Here is a 20,320-nt window from a genome sequence, read left to right as displayed (position 1 = left end):
AAGCATTTATTAAATTTGACCAACTCAGTAACCATCTCCGAACCAAAAAAAAAAAAAAAAAAGACTACACTGACATTCTTTTTTTTCTTATTCTATCTAATAGCTTTCTTTTATCATCATTCATTTTCTAGGCCCTCTACAATAAACTACCCTTTTCCTTCATCTAACTACCCACTAGCAGCAACCACTTTTCCTCATACCTTCCTTTTAACTTTGTATTTATCGCTGGGTCATTTTTGAATGTAATAAGATTACTTTGAATTCAACTGTTGTTATTCTCTTCATGAAGCTAACTTGAAATTAACTGGGATATACTTTTTTTTTAATGCATTGCTTTACAGAGAAAATGCAAGGGGGAAAAGAATCTCAAAGAGGAAATTGTAAAGATGACATACAGTAAGTGGAAAGCTAATCCTGTGGCCATTGTTTACTTTATCGAGGTCTGTTCTCACTAAATGTTAGCAATTGCCTAACACAGAATATCCACATAATAAACAACTGTTGCATATAATGAATGAATCCATCACCAAAGAGATTAACCAAATAACTCTTAAATGAAGGACCCAGAAATTTCCTTCAAATCTATTCCATATTTGAGAAATTTTATGTATTTAGATCATTGATATTTCTTATCCTAAAATACCAATACTGATTTTCTGACAAGTGCTAAAATTATTCTTGCTTCCTATAGCCTCACAGAAGACATATACTGGGACAACTAACGTCAGCTCTTTGCTTAGATTTGGCACTCAATAAATCTTTGGCCTTTGTATTTTGTCTGATAACAGATTATATGAATAGCACACCTAGAATAAGCCATAAATATAAAATTATATATGTCAAATATTTTTATTTTTTTATTTAAAAAAAAATCTTTTAAGTAGGCTCCACACCCAATGTGGGGCTTGAAACCAGGACCCTGAGATCAAGAGTCACAAGCTCTACCGACTGAGCCAGCCAGGTGTCCCCATATATCAAATATTTTTAAGCCCATAATTATCCATTCAACTATTTTGTTTCTTCTCTCCAAATTTTCTATAATCTTTTAGAAATGCAAGATCCAAACTAGAGATCAATTTACTTCTAATTATTTACCAGGGATGGGGTAGCGAAGAGAATATAATCAATATGGTTATATTACTGTATTAATTTACTGAACAAAAAAGTGGATTTGGATAACAAACATGGATATTTACATCCTAAGGTGGAAAATTAACCTTTTGTTCATTAAAGAAGAGAAACTTTTTAAAAAGAGGGAAATGTTAAAAAAGAGAAAAAGAACAGAGGAAACATTAAAATTATATAAAACATATTTCTTAAAGTTAGAAATGCCTTAGGAAATGTCCATGGAAACATGAAAGGGCCTGGAATAGGGTGTTAGGAAAAAGGACACATGAGCACTTTTGCAGAATGCTTAATAGCAGAAATGATTTGGCAGATGGTTGCAAAAAGCCAGAGATCTATAACCAACCACCAACTTATGATAACAGAAATGAACACACAAATTCTTTTTAAGGTAGGATTTTTAAATGGACATACTAATAAAAAAAATAAGGGAATTATTTTAAGATATCTAATACAATGTATTTTAAAAATCATCTTTCAATAAATATAATTTAAGGAGTATTTAACAGCTTTACAAAAGATTTTATACCAGAATTCTCCTAATGCATTTTACATAATTCAATTATTTTTTAAATGTAAATCTTTTAATACATTGTCAAACATCTCTTCTAAAAAGTAGTATAGAGCTGCATGAAATATTCAAAAAGAAGTAGTAATGTTGGAGAGAATTATTGGTAAGACAAAGCACTTGGCAAAAGTCTGCCTTATGTATTCAAGGACCTGCCACCAAATCCCAGGGATCTCTTTTGGAATGTTACCATTACACAGAAGAGGGAAGGGGGTATGATGAAGGAACACTGGAAGAGTCAGAAGAACAAACTCAAAAACTGTAACCCTTCTCTGCCAACGTTGGGGGAGAAAAATCAAGAGGAGAAAGTTGGTGGCAACTAGAAAAGAGAAACTCCTGAGCAGTAAATTAAATTTTGAAGAAAATTTTTTTTTAAGAATTGGGTTAACATCATACAAAATGAAAAAGTCCTAGAGGTCTGCTGTACAATACTGTGCTTATAGTTAACAATACCACACTGTATATTTAAAAACTTGTTAATAGGGTAGATCTCATGTTATGTATTTTTTTTAACCAGAATAGTATTTTTTTAAGTATTGGGTTAACAAATAATATAGCTCTGATATATAAAATGACCTCAAATATTTATCTGACAGAAAACCCCTTCACCACCTCCCATTGACAACTACTTTCTTCTTCCTTGAACATTTCTTTTTCATTTCTGGGTGCTCTTTTCTATCTTATCCTTCCATTCCTTTTCTTTGTTCTATCATACTTTTCCCTCTCTTCCACAAGTTCCCAGATATTCCTCATCCCAGCTTAGAAGAAAATACTCAACCACTGTGCTTTGGTTCTCACTTCTTCCCACATCTAGCTGTGGCATGTAATGTTATTTGTTTTATTCTACAGTAAACCTAAAAATAAAATTAAACATCATAATTTCTCAAGAGTCATAATATATTTATACTTATATATTTACATAAATCTTACAAATTTATCTTTTAAATTACATTTTTACATTAAAAATTTTTCCCTCACAGAAAGTGTTTTCTCTACAACCAATCTGAAATAGAGACCCAAGCAATTATTCTTTAGTTGAGTGTAATTAAGTGATCTTAATTCAGAGAAACACTCAGACAACAGAAATCATCCAGACTAATTATATTTATTGTCCATATTCACCAGATAAAAGTCAATTCTTATATCCATTGAGTTTAAAAAGGAAAATGCAAAGAAAATATATGGTATGTCACCTTCTGTGTAATACAAAAGGTGAAATGAGAAAAAAAAGTAATCAAAGTTAACATGAATCTGTTTACTTTTGCCAAAAGAAACACAGGAAGGATAAACCAGAACCAAAGAGATTGTTTACCTACAGGGAGTTAACAGCAACAAGATGTATGGGATTGGGCGGGTAGGAGTAATGACATTGCTCTAAGTATGCTTTTTAATATAGTTTTGTCTTTGTGGAACCATCCCTGTTAATGTTTTACAAGTTCAAAAAATATTCATATCAACAAGGATGGGGGAGAATGGAAACCTTAAGTAGAAAACAAACATAAATAATACATTTAACTGTATTCTAAGTGAATAACATTAACAGTTATGGAAGGGGGATATACAAGTAACTTCTGAAGACAGGACTTTGACCTAGATATTCAGTATAAAGATAAAAAAAAATACTAAACTCTAGTTTTTTGTAGTAGATTAGTCATTCTGAAACAACCTACTGTGTATTGTAGAATTGAGCAAGTGAGTAAATATATTAGAATAATGGGAGCCAGGCTCCCTCACTGTTTCCAAGTGTGGAAAAAAGACTGGAATTACCCCTGTAATGTTGAATTGATGGCATCAGGATGAACTCATGACTTTTAGTATGGAAAGGAAGAAAGAAGAAGAGGAAGAAAGGAAAGGGAAGGAAATAAAATGGAGGGAAGAAGGGCAGCAGAAAAAGAAAAAGAAATAGCTGTAGATATATATGGGTTTTTTTTTTTTTTAAGATTTTATTTATTTATTTGATAGAGAGAGAGACAGCCAGCGAGAAAGGGAACACAAGCAGGGGGAGTGGGAGAGGAAGGAGCAGGCTCCCAGTGGAAGAGCCTGATGTGGGGCTTGATCCCAGAACGCCGGGATCACACCCTGAGCCGAACGCAGATGCTTAACAACTGAGCCACCCAGGAGCCCCTGTATGGTTTTTTTTTTTTTTTTTTTTTTTTTAAGATTTTATTCATTTATTCGACAGAGATAGAGACAGCCAGTGAGAGAGGGAACACAAGCAGGGGGAGTGGGAGAGGAAGAAGCAGGCTCATAGCGGAGGAGCCTGATGTGGGGCTCGATCCCATAACGCCAGGATCACGCCCTGAGCCGAAGGGAGAATCTTAACCGCTGTGCCACCCAGGCACCCCCCCTGTATGTTTTTTAATATACATTTATATTCCTATATCTTAGCTCTCTGGAAGGATCTTGAAACAAACACACCTCACTGAAATGAGCTTTGCTAGCACTCTCATCTTGTTTTTAAAATACCAGAAAGTACCAAGAAAAGAGCAGGTCTCCTTGGAGAAATGGATGATTTGGGGGGCTGGGATTGGGAAAGCACAAGATAAGCCTGATACACCTTGTGCCAGCAAAGAAGTGCTCAAAAAATGATGAGGAAACATAACCCCACCCCCCCAAAAAAATTCGTTGGAGCTGGCTTGATGGGGCTCCATTGGCAAAATCTGGGACAATTTTCACAACAAAATCAAAAAATTATAGAAATAAAATAATCTATGAGTCTCATCTGACATAAGTAAACAAATAAATGGGTAGGAGAGGGGAGGCTCTTCTTTGCAGCAGAATAAAAATTCAATTCAAATTCAATTCAAAAGCAGAATACCAACTAATCAATATGAAAAGAATTATGGAATTTAAAAAAAAAATCACCGTTTGGCAACCATCTGAGTAATAAATGATTCAGCTGAGTATCAACAATAGATGCTAAAATAGTGGATGGAAGTTTAAGGAGGAAGAGAATATTTTTATATAGTCTGAAAGTATCCGTTCACAAATTATTTATTAAAAGGTAAAAATAGTAACTTCACAGTGGATTACCTTAGTGAATACAACCTTTCAAAGTAATCAAAGTTAACATCACCAATAATGGGTCAAACCAGCATCATGAATCTCAATCTGAAGCCCTAATTATTGCTGCTAAAAATGTACACACCGAATCTAATTATGAGGAAATATCGGACAAACACAAATTGAGGGACATTCTATAAAGAAAAAACAGATCTGTATTATTCAAAACTGTCAAGATCATAAAAGAAAGACTAAGGAGACTCTAGATTAAAGGAGGTTAGAAAGATAAGACAAAAGCAATGTGTTATTCTGTACCAGAAAAAAAACAAATTTCTATAAAAGATGTTATTAGGACAATTGTTAAAATTTGAATATGAACTGTATATTCAATTTAACATCAATATTAAATTTCCTGATTTTGATTATTTGTGATTTGTGATTTCCTGATTTGATGGTTATATAACAGAAAATCCTCATTCTTGGGAAATGCACTGAAGTATTTATGGTAAAAGGGGCATGTCGCACGTCTATAACTTACCCTTAAAGAGGGGGAAAAAAGTGTGTGTGTGTGTGTGTGTGTGTGTGTGTGTGTGTGTGTGGTGAAGTGGGGGAGAGGGAGGGAGAGAGCCGATGATAAAGTATAAGGGATAAAATGTTAAGAGGAAATGAATTTGGAAAAAGGATATGCAGGAGTTATTTCTATAATTCTTACAACCTTTCTGCAAATGTGAAATTATATCAAAATTGAAAGTTTTTTTTAGAAAGTCAACCCTTCATTTTATCATCTGAGGTAAGCCAAATTCCACCTGTGGTTCAGAGTTAATCTTCTAAGTCCAACTACTTTTACACAATATCTCATTTAATCAAGATTCGGAAAAATAAGGTTAAAAAAAACTATCTTAAGTTCTGTCTGTAAAAGAAGTGAAATCTGATTTGATACTTTGCCATGACATCCCTTTTCCTGTTCTGGTTACAAAAACTCTCTTCTCTTTCTCTTTCCTTTTCCATGGTGGCCTGAGGCCTGCTGTATTCAGTCCATCAGTGTCCCATCTCTTGACTAAAGCGATTCTTTCATTGGCACATGACCCAAGCTCACCCAGGACCCTCTCTGCAACTTGTCTGCAAGAGATACTGAGGAGGAAGCAGTCTCTCTGCTGACATTTCTTTTCTAGGATGAGCCTTGGGCTACCGGCTGCCATCGTGCTCACCTTGCGGGGAGAGCCCATCTAAGAGACAGTGAGAACAGGGGCCTAAACGCAGCTATGCTTGAAGATCTACCCCTGGAGTTAGGTGAACCAAAAAACTCCATCTAGGCATAAGTTAGTCAAGTAAGTTTCCATTACTTTTGATGAATGTATTTTTAATTGATATGGTAGGTAAAGTGTAATACAGACAAAAACAGTTCAAGTTATTTCACTGAAAATAAAAACATTCCTTCAAAAAGTAGAAAAATCAAGCTATAGTCAAATTAAATAAATCTCCAACTCTGTTGAGTGGAAATTAACAAGTACTAGAAAATAAAGACAATATTTAATAGCTTACTAAATGTTGCATTATGCCCATATTTTTGGTGTGTCCATATTTTTTTAGTGTGGTTATGTTATAAAGTTAAATTTGAAGAAATTAGCAACCAAAACCAGTAACAGCTTAACAACTATTTTCTGTGAGATCACAGAAAAAGTAAAGCTGAAAGTTCAGATCAAATACCATGATATGCCAGCTTCACTTTCTCCCATGACAATAGTTTTATAGCCTATACCCACTTAATGACTACAAAGAATATGGATTAAATGTGTAGGTAGAGGTATGGAGATCTACAAATACCAGCTCTGTAAAACAACTAAAAGCATAAGTCACACTAATATGTCTTTTAAATACAAAGATGAGCAGACAACATTTATTAAAAACTTACCATCAGAACTTGTGAGGACAAAGCTTTCTGCTTGAGTTTGTTTCTTTATGCCCAAACTTTTCGGAAACCAGTGAAGATCTATTGGGTAAATATCATCAGGAAGCTTTACTATTTGACTTGTTTCACTGGTTAACAAGTTCCACTTCACTATCTGGTGATCATCACTACATGAATACAGTTCTTCAGCAGTAGTCCAGCCCACACAGCTTACTAATTCTTGATGTGTCACCATGTTAAGGAAGGAGACGTAAAACACACAAAAACCTTAAATCTTAACAAATAAAATAATTTGTAGATGCAGATTATAAGAAAAAGATAAAATAGGGTCACATGTCTCAAGCTTCTAAATACACTTTGCATTTCGTGACTTTCATATTTTTTCCATATAAAGGAAAACAAGCATCTATCAAGACAGTTGTAAGAGTGGAAAACAAGAAATCCACATGCCAAAAGAGGAAAAAAATAACGATCTGACAACATGAAAATGTTTCAATTGTGTTACAAAAGATTCCATAAATAAGGCCAAAAGACACAAAAAGACATCTAACAGATCAAAAGGTATGAACGGATATACACTAAACTGTTGGAGGATAGGTGAGAAGAAAAGTGAACTATAATTTTTAAATCTACATAGATCTATATCATAATAGAATAAATATGTATTATTTTGATAAGTTAAAAAAATCAAGTGTTAAAAGAAGGCTGAAATCGAACAGAAAATACCTGCTTAAATTACACGTTATAGTAACAATTTACCTAGGAAAAAACCTACAGCTTAACTGCCAAAACTAAAATCTTACCAAATTTTTTGACATTAAACTTAGGAAACAATTCAATTATAATTTGCTGCACCTACACAATGCCTGGCACTGGATAAGACATGAACCCTAATATTCCTACTTTGTTTAACCCATTTTCTCCGTCTCTAATTTATAAGGAGGATTTCTATAAATTGAGGTACTCAAGTAGCCCTCCGTTCCTCCATCAGAACAGGCTGCCTACCCTAGCAGAACTGTGTATATAGAGAAGGCATTTCAGTTTGTCATTTACTGGGAACCTTTTTCTTGCATGTATCTTGGTATCTATATTACCAGATCCTTCCTAGTCAGGTTGTTTGTTCTCTTGTTATTATTGTATAAACATTTTACTTCCTCCTCTTCTCACTAGTGCTTTTTATTGGCTTATCTGAGCAATCAATAAACTCCAAGGAAAAAGAAACAATGTGCTTTAATTATTCTGGAATGTTCTAAGATTTAATATTTCAAAATGATAAATTAACCAAATTACCAAAAAAGGAAAAGAGAAATTATAGAAAGATCTTAAGAGTCTGCAAAAATAGATAATAAAGTAGCATTGGAATATTCAAAATACAATCTAAACAAAAAGACCTGGATATCATGAGACCATTATTGAGAAAATTGTTCCAATATAATTGCTATAGTCTAAACAATGCTAGGTAAAACCTAATATTAGAAAGGGAGAATGTTAGATAAAACCAAGAAAGGAAGAAAATACACACATACACACCCATTCTAAAACAAAAAACATGAAGTTTATCATTATATAAATTTCTATAAGTGCACATCGTACATGTGTGACGTATCTTCAACCTAATAGGTCAACTAAGAGTATGGGAGAAATGAGGGGACTGACAGATTAAGAAAGTTTAAAAAACTACTATTCTTCAACTTGGAAAGGTAAAAGCAGACAACAGACACAATCAAAATCTTTAAGATTGTATAAATCAAAGAAAGTATATCTTCACTCTACAGGTAAACTAAGATAGTATAAATTCAAAAAATTTGATCAAATATCTAAACAGTGCTTTGCTATCTCTGATGAAAGACCACATTTTTCTCTATTTCAAACCTACGTTTTGTAAGATAAAATAAAAATGAATTATTAGAAAAATGGTCTTATATTTGGGTGTTGTGACAATGTCAACTTGCTATAAAAATTTCTTACTTCTTACTTTCTAATTTCTGTACTTATCCCTTCACAGACCTGCAACAGGCTACAGTTGATTCTTATAGAAGCACTAATCTAACTAAGAATAAAGGTAGAGCGACCTGTCATATCTTCCTGACATATAATTGGATATTCTTGCTAACAAAATATAGGGTCATGCATTTGAGTAAATATTTATAATCACTACCTTCCCACATGAAATAATAAAGGTCTGACTGCTCAGATTTCCCCAGCTTATCCTTCACTTTATCATGAGTGTGAAGAAATAGAGCAGAACACAATGAAAACATACTAAATCACACTAGCAAAGAAATTATTTGTGTTTAAAAAAAAAAAAGCCGCTCTTTAAGATCCTACTAGACTAAACAAAAACTGTGTTTTATGTACTTAAGCACAGTACTTAAATAGAGTAAGAAAAATGTCAATAAGAATTTGAAAGTAAGATTTAGAGCAAATAGTTTGCTTTGGAAAATTACCTGCAACACATGATCTCAAATATTTCAAAAACAATTTAGCTAAATTACCATTAGAAGAATGAAAAAAAATTCACTCTTTAACTAGAAGACAAAATAAAAAACTTTTAACAATAGATGATCACAATAAGGTTTATAAGTATCAAAAGGATATGTTTTGGTTCTTTTAAAAGAGATATCTTCAGTCTCATGTCTCCACTTTCAGCAAAATTTTAAAATGCAACTTGATTGTATTCACTGTAAAAATAAAAGTTAGGGGGAAAATATAAAATCTGCATTAAAAACAAACACATGTACACAAAAAAATAAAAGCAAACAAAACATCTTAGCACTCCAACGACACTAAAATACCTTTCATACATGTTGGCATCAAATACCTGGAAAGAAGAAAACGAGTCAGTGTGCAAATCCTGCCAAGGAGTGACTGGAAGCCTCGGGTTGGACTCCAGAGGTCCACTACAACAGGCCTGAAACAGTTCTACAAGTGCAGACCACCACTGTCTGAGCAGGTAAATAATTTCCAAAGGCTGTCCTGGGGTCGAAACAAAAGACTCTGTAAACTGGGAAGCCCTTAATGGCAGATTATTATTGTTCCTATTGAATGGTACATTAGAATAAATTCCCAAGGTCTAATCAAGGGATCAAGGCCTTAATTTTAATGGCCTCAATTCTGGAGCCCATATGTGAATATTATGACATCATCAATCTGAGGTTTACATTCTGTTGAAGGCAGATACACTGTCCAACAGTTATGGTTGCCATGGTGGCAATGTGAAAATAAGTGAGTTACTTAAGGAAGAGGTAATAAATCTCTTATAAAAGTTATATAAAAATCACAATGTAATTGCCAAATAAAAACATGGAAAAAGAAGAGTAATACTCTCCCAAATAACCTTGTCTTCAGAAGATATAAATCAAATGGAGTTTCCTCAAAAAATTAAAAATAGAACTACCCTACAATTCAGTAATCACCCTACTGGTTATTTACCCAAAGAATACAAAAACACTAATTCAAAAGGAAATATGTACCCCTATGTTCATTGCACCATTATTTACAACAGCCAAATTATGGAAATAGCCCAAGTATAAATTGATAGATGGATAAAGAAGAGGAATATTAATCATCCATAAAGAAGAACGAATGCTTGCCATTTGCGACAACATGGATGAAAGTAGAGTATTATGCTAAGCAAAGTAAGTCAGAGAAAGATGAATACCATATGATCTCACTCATATGTGGAACTTAAGAAACAAAGCAAACAAAGGGAAAAAGAGAGAGAGAGACAAACCAAGAAACAGACTCTTAACTATAAAGGACAAACTGATGATGGGGGGGGGGGCAGACGGGTGTGTGTGAAGTAGGTGATGAGGATTAAAGAGTACACATCGAGATGAGCACTGAGTAATGTATAGAATTGTTGAATCACTATATTGTATACCTGAAACTAATATAACCTTGTATGTTAACTATACTGGAATGAAAATTAAAAACTTAAACATATAGGGGCACCTGGGTGGCTCAGTTGTTAAGCGTCTGCCTCCAGCTCAGGTCATGATCCCAGAGGCCTGGGATCGAGCCCCACATCGGGCTCCCTGCTCAGTGGGAAGCCTGCTTCTCCCTTTCCCTCTGTCCCTACTTGTGTTCCCTCTCTCACTGTCTCTTTCTCTGTCAAATAAATAAATAAAATCTTAAAAAAAAACAATTTATATATATATATATATAAATTGGGACGCCTGGGTGGCTCAGTCAGTTAAGCATCTGACTCTTGATTTCAGCTCAGGTAATGATTTCAGGGTCCTGGGATCCAGCCACAGGTGGAGCTCTACACTCAGCAGGGAATCTGCTTGAGACTCTTTCTCTCCCTCTCCCTCTGCCCCTCCCCCCTGCTCACTCTCTCTCAAGTAAATAAATAAATCTTTTTAAAAATTTTTTTAAAAATAAATTACATATCTATCTATATATAGATATATACCAAGAAAATGCTAAATTGTCTGAACCTAATTTATAGTTTCAGAATTCTTTCTGAGTAATATCACTAACCTAAAAAGAAAAAAACAAATGAAAGTGTAATTAAAGGAAAAATAAAACCCTTCACTCAGTAGAAAATTACTGCTAACTACATCAAAGGAGGTGCTGAGTACAGATAAGTATTCCGTGGACCTCCCTTAGATAATTTCTCATTCTCCCAAATCCAAGAAGACTTTTAGATCAGCAAAGTGCTAAATACAGCTGTATTTCAAAGCACTTTTTACACTTATTCTGCTCATAAATTTGTTAGACTGGGTGGGGGTGGGGACTGTTAAAACCACAGACAAAAATCTGAAGTTTTATGGTCAACCAATATGCAATTAGGGTCAGAAACACTTCTCTTCCAGTTAGTTCACTTACGGAGATTTCTGTTCTTCTTCAAAAGTATGAATCTATGTATAGTAGCCTGGAAGGCACACCTTCCAGGGCTTACTTTTTCGTCCTTAGGAGCACCTTTAGCACCTTTCTCAAAACTCCTTTCTCCCTTCCATCAGACCTTCTCTAATTATAGGGGAGGAAAAAAAGCAAAAGTATTTACAAAATGCTGTTTTTCACAATAATTCAAATTCACAAAGCTTATAAGGAGTTTAAAACAATAAAAGCAAACAAATTGGTGCTTCTGGAAATGACAACACAATAGATAAAATATATATTTTTTATATATAAAATATATATATATTTATATCTAATATAAATGTATAAAATATATATAAATATATATAATATATAATATAAAAATATATATATTATAAAATTATATATTTTATATAAAATATATATATTTATATATAAAATTATATATTTTACATAAAATATATATATTTTATATATAAATATATAAAATATATATATATAAAATCTGAATATGCAATTATAATCAGAAACTTAAAGATCTTTGGCAAAGGAATGATGTATCCTACATCAAAATACCTCAAATTGCTGAAATCCATGACAATCAGGAATAATTCCTCACCAAAGAAATTATAATCCCATATAAATAATAAAGGCAGTTTGGTTTTTATAAGAAAGGTATCTGCAACCATTCAGAACCTGGTGCCAAGGAATCAGAGCATGGCACTCCAACACTGAGAAGATTCTCCTGTGCTCAGAAAGATTTTCCCCCATACATCCTAGTTAGCTGAGATCGTCTGCGTGAAGGAAATGTGCATTCTGATGTGAGACTAGATAGTGGAATAGGGAAAAGAAGTATTAGAGCATAGCCAATTTGGGTAAGTACAGAGCTGCCGGAGGACTGCATTGAGGCTTTTTTTCTGCCCAAAGGCACGGTCACCAAGGATCTGACCAGTCAATAGCATTTGGGGAGAGGGAGTGGCTAGGGTGGGGGAGATAATAATAAGAAAATCTCGGGGCGCCTGGGTGGCACAGCGGTTAAGCATCTGCCTTCAGCTCAGGGCGTGATCCCGGCGTTATGGGATCGAGCCCCACATCAGGCTCCTCCGCTATGAGCCTGCTTCCTTCTCTCCCACTCCCCCTGCTTGTGTTCCCTCTCTCGCTGGCTGTCTCTATCTCTGTCGAATAAATAAATAAAATCTTTTAAAAAAAGAAGAAGAAGAAGAAGAAGAAGAAGAAGAAGAAGAAGAGGAAGAAAATCTCTACAGTATAGCTAACTTGATCTATTTTGCAATTCTATATGGGAAATAGATAGGAGCAGCTATGCCTTTACCACTGAAAATCATTGATGAATTGTTTTTGGTCCAGTATAGCTCAATATTTTGGGGCTTAAGAGGAAAAAATGTAAGGGACGCCTGAGTGGCTCAGTCTGTTAAGCGTCTGCCTTCAGCTCAGGTCATGAACCCAGGGTTCTCAGATTGAGTCCTGCATCAGGCGCCTTGCTCAGCAGGGAGCCTGCTTCTCCCTCTCCCTCTGCCTGCCACTCCCCTTGCTTGGCCCTCTCTCTCTCTGTAAAATAAATAAATAAAATCTTTTTTAAAAAAGTAAAATTCAGATTCAAGTTTTCAATATTCATTTTATTATGTGTCAATTATACCAGATTTGAGAGAGAATGTAGACATTGGTAATGATAAGGTAGGTTAAGACTGTGAAAGTAGGTATATGAGGTCAAGGAACTAAGAGGTCAGGGAATGGAATGGAATGATTTGTGGATATTAAATCACTGAGAATAATGACAATAATAGTGGTACAGGATAAAGACAGCTAGCCAGGTGCTAAAAGATTCATTGAATGAGGAAAAATCGCAGAGACCTGCAGCTGACTGCAAAAAGACAGGATAGAGAATGGTTTAACCTGGTAGGACTTGTTTTAAAGGGACTAGGGAATTATAAAGAGGACGAGAAAGAGAATCAATTGTCCAGAAACATCAATGAGAAACAAGGCCTTTTGATACAGGGGATCCTGGGAGGCAAAACAGCCTCCACTTGAAGGGGCCATGGGGAAAGCAATTTCCTAATGAAACAACCAGATTTAAGTTAGACTACCAAGGTAAAGGGATCATTCAGAGTAAAGGTTGAGAATTGCAGATTTGGCCAATGACATACTGTGAGTTCCAAAAGGTAGAGTGGTAGGATTTAGATGGGGAGTTTGGGACAAGTGGTAGGAAATGGTAGAAATGGCTAGCTGTCCTCCAATATTTATTCATCCCTGCTTCTGTGGTAGAAAATTCTGAATTTTTGCTGTACACCTAGAATAAAACTATGTTTCCCAGCTGCCCTGGAAATTAGGTGTGGCCACATAGGGCATTAACAATTCTGAAACCCACGTGGAGATATTACAACATCATCAACCTAGTGGCCCAATCTGGGATTTATATTCTGTGGTTAACCACAGCAGCAATATGAAAAGTAAATGAGTTACCTAAGGAAGCTATTTTATTAACTCTTATAAAAGTTTTATAAATCACAACATAATCGACAAATAAAAACTTAAAAATAAGAGTAACGCTCTTCATGCTGTCATCAAAGCCATGTATAAAACAGCAATAAAATAGAAGGAACCAAGATTCTTGACCTTGTGGAGAGTCACATCAGTCTTGTACCACCTATTCAGTGATAGAGAATAAAGTTTTATCATGTGTAAGTTACCATCATTAACAGCTAAACCTACTAACAAAGTAACACAGGGAACTGAATCTTGAATGTGGAGATTGAGGTAAACATGGCTATAAGGCATGCTGGAAGAGTCGGTCTCTCATGGGAGGATGCATGATAAATTTAAATTGTACCCTGCTTCCTGGAACTGCTCTCTTAGGTAGTTTTTTGCAGTGCTGATGCAGTTTTGCAAGGGAGGAAGAGGCAATCTTCCTAAGAGCACATGGAAGTCTGTGGGATTCCTTTTCAATCTGTTGGGGGTGTTAGGCTTTATTCTAATGGGCAGCTTAGGAAGGGAAAGGAATTGCAGAGTTACAGAGGGAATACATTTCACCAACCTTTTGTCCTAATTTTGCCAACCTTAATCTGTGGGCTCAGTTCTTGTACCTCCTCTATATCTACACGACTGCCATGGTGGTATCACCCAGTTTCATGGCTTAATATAAATTCAAACATATTGACTCCATAGTGCAACTTCTAATTTCATATCTCCAGTTCAGACCTCTCCACTGAAACTGACTTTGATATCTAACTGATTATTTGACAACTCATCTGAATATCTAATAGACATCTCAAACTTGAGATCCAAATCAGACCTCTGATCTTTCCTCTAACTTTGCTCCTTTCATAGCCTTACCCATCTCAGTAAATGGTAATTCCTTTCTTCTGATTGCACAGGCCAATAATTAGAATTAGAATTACCACTGACTCTTCCTTCTCTCAAATACCAAATACAACTTTTAAAAATCAAAACTTTTACGCTCTGTCTTCAGAATATCTGATTTTTGTCACCCCCACTGTTATGACCCCAGTTCAAGATGCTATCATTTTTAACTTGGATATGATAGCCTCCTAATTGGCCTCTAACTCCTCATCATCCATGCTCACCACAGCAGCCAAAGTGACTGTTTTAAAATAGATCATGGCACTTCTTTGCTCAAAATGGCATCCTTATAATGGCTTCCTATCTCACTCAGAGTTAAAACAAACTTTTGCAAGTGTTCAAAGCTTTTATTAATCTGGATTCCTCTATTATAATGGTTAATTTTATGTGTCAACCTGGCTACACAACAGTGCCCAGTTATTTGGGCTAGTCTAAATGTTGCTGTAAATGTATTTTTTAGAAGTGATTAATATTTATTATCAGTCAACTTACAGTAAAGCAGATTTCCTTGCATATCGTGAGTGGGCTCCATCTAATCAGTTGAAGTCCTTATGAGAAAAGACTACAGTTTCCTAAAGAAGGAATTCTGCCTCCAGACTGCAACACCGAAATTTTGCCTGAGTTTCCATTTTTTGGACTCAAGACTACAACATCAACTCTTCTTTCTCTGGAAAGCCCTAATATACCCTAATATTCTCTGACTCTACCTTATTCCAATCTCTCTTCACTCAAACTGCTCCAAACACATAAACCTCTGCTTCTTCTAACATACTAAGAATGCTCCTGCCTCAGGGCCCTTGAACTTGTATTCTTTGCCTGAAATCCCTGCCCCCAGATAGCTGCACGGCTTACTCTCTTCCCTCCTTTACATCTTTCCCCCAAATTCACCTTCTCAGTAAAGCCTTCCCCGTTTACCCTATTTAAGGCCATCTGCCATACTACGCACTTTATTTACCCTTCCCCTTTCTAAAATGTAAGCTTCCTAAGTGCAAGAATTTTTGTCTATTTTGTTCATTCCTATATTCTCTGCAACTAGAACCATCCTTGCATACTCTAAAATGGAATCAGCAAGCATAGGTCATAAGTGTAGAAGTTAAAGGTACATAAGTGTACATATAAAGATACTTAAGTGTAGAGGTTAAAGGAAGAAATAGAACAGTAGCTATAAAGTAGGGTAGACCTCAGTATGTTTGGGGACAAAAGAGAAGGAATCAGTGGAGAGGGATAGATTGGCCATCTATAGAAGCAGAGGATATCTAAGACAACGTGGTCACCCAAGAAGTCATTTGATCGAGGGCACTGATAAACGTATAAATTAACAGTTCACAGAAACATAAATACGGATGGTCAGTGGGCAATCAAAAACATGAAACAATGCTTAGCCTCAATTATAATTAAAGAAATGAAAACTAAAACAACTAGATACCATTTTTCTGTTATCAGAGTGGTTAAATGCAAAATACCAAGAACCCAGTGCTGGCATATGGAGAAACAGATACTCGCATAATTACTGAAGGGCAGGTAAATTGCTGCTAATGGTCATTTATTCTTTTGTTCTCCACCCCAAAGCTTTGACTGCCTTTCCTATACTTGGGGAATCCCCTATCTTATGAGTCCTTTTCCCACTACAAGAAACATTATTTCCTCTCTAGCCTTCCTTAAAGCTAGACAGAGGCAAGTAGTCTAGGCTCTGCCAATCTGACACATCTGTGCTATAATTTGAGTTAGAAGCTACTGATTCGGTGGAAGTATTGTATAAGGAATCTACCCTGGGAAGAATTCCTAGTCATAGGAACTTATCGTATACATATAAATGTACATCAAGATACATATGCAACTACATAAGCCTGTTTATTACAGAACTCTGTATAGTTCCACCAAAAACTAAATTTAAATGTTCATCATAGATTACACACTTAGGTTGTGGATAGATGTGTTTATAATGTGGAACGGAGTTAGAACCAAGGAACTAATTTTAAGAATTAGGCTTAACATTATGCTAATTGAAATAATCCAGTCACAAAAGGATAAATTATGTATATTCCACTTATATGAAGTATTACAGTAGTCAAATTCATAGAGACAGAAAGCAGAGTGGTGGTTGCCAGGGGCTAGGGGCAAGGAGGAGGAAGAATGGGGAGTTATTCTTTAATGGGTACGGAGTTTCAGTTCTGCATGGTGAAAAGAGTTCTGTGGATAGATGGGAGGGGATAGTAGTACAATAATATAAATAAACTTAATGCCACTGAACTGTACACTTAAAAATGGTTAAATGGTTTACAAAAAAAGAAAAAAAAACAATTAGATTTAAGAATTAAAACTAAGAGGGGAGTGTGGGTGGCTCAGTCAGTTGAGCACCTGACTCCTGATCTCGGCTCAAGTCATGATCTCAGGGTCGTGAGATAGGCCGGGGTTGGGCTCCCACTCAGTGCAGCATCCGCTTGAGATTCTCTCCCTTGCTTCCTCTCCCTGTTCGCACTCTCTCTCTCTCTCTCTCTCAAATAAATAAATAATAAAATATTTCTTAAAAAAAGAATTAAAACTAAGAGGTAGAAGCACTAACAAGACGAGAAAAATTTTAAGCAGGAAAGAAGGAAGGCATAACTTGTCAACTTATAGATAAGAAACAGCAGACAAGCCTCAAGAGTGAACAAGAATGTGAAGAACAGATAAAGCACAAGAGCTAGATCATAAGTACATTTATACCAAGTTCTGTCTGGGTCATTTGCATATTGGTGAGCCCTTGGGTATTGATATTAAAATTAATGGTTTGCTTATGCCTACCCCAGGCCCTATTTTTAAAAGTGCAATTTTTATGTACAGTTTTCTAAATTGATAGTTCTGATTGGACTCCTGTGACACTTTCCCAGAAGAGCAAGGAAGGAGAGGCAGGCAGATCTTTTACTCAGGTTGTCCCATCATAAAATCACTTGCAGACTAGAGCTGGGATCTCTTGCATGTGAGAGAAGAGAGAGGCAGGCTCACCATTTCCAGAGACAGATTCAAAGGCATAATAAGCAAAAGAAACAGGCTTGCAAATGGCCATATAGTTCAATTACCGAAGACCTCCAACCCCCATCCCACACCAATGCCTCTATGCATTTGCTAAAGTATATGTATATGCTGTGGTATTTACATTTCCCTGCAGTTCTAGCCATGATTATATCTAGAACTTGCTAACCAGACTTTTAATATTAGTTTTGCTTGCTGTATTTATAATCCTTTTGCAGTATGGCCTAATAAATTCTAGCCAGTAAACCATAAATTTTCAAATCTCAAATAAGCAGTCATCTTGAATTCATCCTTTTAATTCATGAACTAGCATAAAAGCAACACACTCAACAATATGCTAGAGTGCTGTGCAACTATTTAAAAAAATGAGATGGGAGCACATGGGTGGCTCAGTCGGTTAAGCGGCTGCCTTTACCTCAAGTCACGATTCCAGGGTCCCAGGATCGAGTCCCACATTGGGCTCCCTGCTCAGCGGGGAGCCTGCTTCTCCCTCTCCGTCTGCCTGCCACTCCCCCTGCTTGTGCTCTCTCTCTCTCACTCCCTGTCAAATAAATAATAAAATCCTTTTTAAAAAATTAATAAAATAAAAATTAAAAATGAATCTGTGTGTGTTGAATCTGTATGTACTGATATAAAAAGATGCCTGTAGGGGCGCCTGGGTGGCACAGCGGTTAAGCGGCTGTCTTCGGCTCAGGGCGTGATCCCAGCGTTATGGGATCGAGCCCCACATCAGGCTCCTCCACTATGAGCCTGCTTCTTCCTCTCCCACTCCCCCTGCTGTGTTCCCTCTCTCGCTGGCTGTCTCTATCTCTGTCAAATAAATAAATAAAATCTTAAAAAATAAAAAAATAAAAAATAAAAAGATGCCTATGATGTTAAACGACAGAAGCAAAGTATATGGCAGTATAATATAAAACAATCCTTTCTGTGTAAATAAAAAAGGATATATATTTAAGCTAGAAGATTCTAAAACACTTTTCTGGGAAGATATGCAAGACAATGGAGACCTTTGTGAGGGCAGATGCACTGGGATGAGAAGGGAAGGTTTTAATTATCATTTTATGTTTCTGTACCATTTGAAGTTGTTCATAGTATTTTATTTATCTATACATTTGTATATTTAGTACAGGATTACCTGAGTGATAGGATTATGCCCAATTTTGTTTTCTTCTTTATGCATTTCTGCATTTGAAAAAACCTAATAAATGTTATTTTTCTCATAGGATCACCATTCTCATTCTCTTCAGTCTCTACTGCACTTGACCCCCTTCTTATTAAAACTTTTACCTACTGATCTTCCAGATATTGTATTCTGTTTTCTTCCCTATATAAAATGGGTCTAATAATACCTACTTCACAGGCTGGTTATGATAATTAAATGTGTGTAAAATGTCCAGTAAAGTGCCTGAAACATAGTAAGAATTAAATAATCATTAGCTATTCATAGTGAAAATTGGTGTTTTTGTCACTCTACATATATTCACTCTTCCTAGCTACAAAGAAGTTTTCTCTTTGGAACACCCACTTCCCCACTTTTAGCCCAGGTGGCTTCAGTGAAGCCAGCATGAGAGAGACTTAAGCCAATTAGAACATTCCGTTCCCTTTGCACAGAGACTGTTTCACAGGTGGCCCAGGACTTTTATTCAAAAAAATGATGAGGAAGAAAAACTTTCCTTTTTCTCAAGACAATTTGGATTAGGTTTTCTGTTATCTATAATCTAGAATCCTACCCGAGACATTACTATAATTATTTTTCTTTCTAGAGTCTAAGAATGGACATTTTCTGGTGCTATCTTCCTTTACAACCTTAAAAAAACTAATCTGTTTTTATGTTTCAACCATTCATATAGCACTGTCTCATCCTATTTTCTTTCCTAAGCTATATTCTTTGCCTCTGCTCCCACTGGTACATCTTTCCTAATCCCGACCTACATGAAAAAAAGCAAACTCATTTTATAAAATAGTCTTTCCCCAAAAAACTATTCCACTTCCTTACTTCCTATTTTTTCTGTGTTAAGACAGGTGAGAATTTCAGGGCACCTGGGTGGCTCAGTTGGTTAAGCGTCTACCTTCAGCTCAGGTCAGATCCCAAGGTCCTGGGATAGAGCCCTGCATCAGACTCCCTGCCCAGCGGGGAGCCTGTTTCTCTCTCTCCCTCTGTGGCTCCCCCTGCTTGTACTCTCTCTCTGTCAATACATAAAATCTTAAAAAAAAAAAAAAAAAAAGATAGGTGAGAATTTCAATAACATTCATATACTAATATATAATATAATGTATAATGTATTTATGTACATATTATATGGATGTGTAATATGTGTATGTGCAACATGTAAAATGTATAATATGTAAATGTATAATAACATTATCAAGAGGAATATTCATTACTATCTGTCCTGTTCTATAGCCAATTTATTAATCTTTTTTTTATGATTTATTTTTAAGTAATCTCTACACCCAGTGTGGGGCTCAAGCCCACAACCCTGAGATCAAGAGTTTCATGT

General features: G+C 35.5%; 1 protein-coding gene across 2 annotated transcripts in view; it reads right to left on the bottom strand.

The window, feature by feature from the left end:
* The window catches only part of IFT80 (intraflagellar transport 80), a 117,308-nt gene that overhangs the window by 93,750 nt on the left and 3,238 nt on the right, over positions 1-20,320 (bottom strand). Inside the window, exons 2-4 of one of the 2 annotated variants that reach the window (XM_057315862.1) lie at positions 18,235-18,360; positions 9,206-9,286; positions 6,609-6,832 (exon numbers count right to left, since the gene is read on the bottom strand). In XM_057315862.1, the coding sequence (XP_057171845.1) occupies positions 6,609-6,832; positions 9,206-9,240 (259 nt within the window). In that variant the 5' untranslated portion in view covers positions 9,241-9,286; positions 18,235-18,360. The remainder of the gene's footprint in view (positions 1-6,608; positions 6,833-9,205; positions 9,287-18,234; positions 18,361-20,320) is intronic. The other variant, XM_057315861.1, reaches the window with a different exon arrangement.

Source organism: Ursus arctos, unplaced genomic scaffold (genome assembly GCF_023065955.2).
Source record: "Ursus arctos isolate Adak ecotype North America unplaced genomic scaffold, UrsArc2.0 scaffold_20, whole genome shotgun sequence".
Taxonomy (NCBI): domain Eukaryota; kingdom Metazoa; phylum Chordata; class Mammalia; order Carnivora; family Ursidae; genus Ursus; species Ursus arctos.
This window is presented reverse-complemented; position numbering and strand designations above follow the sequence as displayed.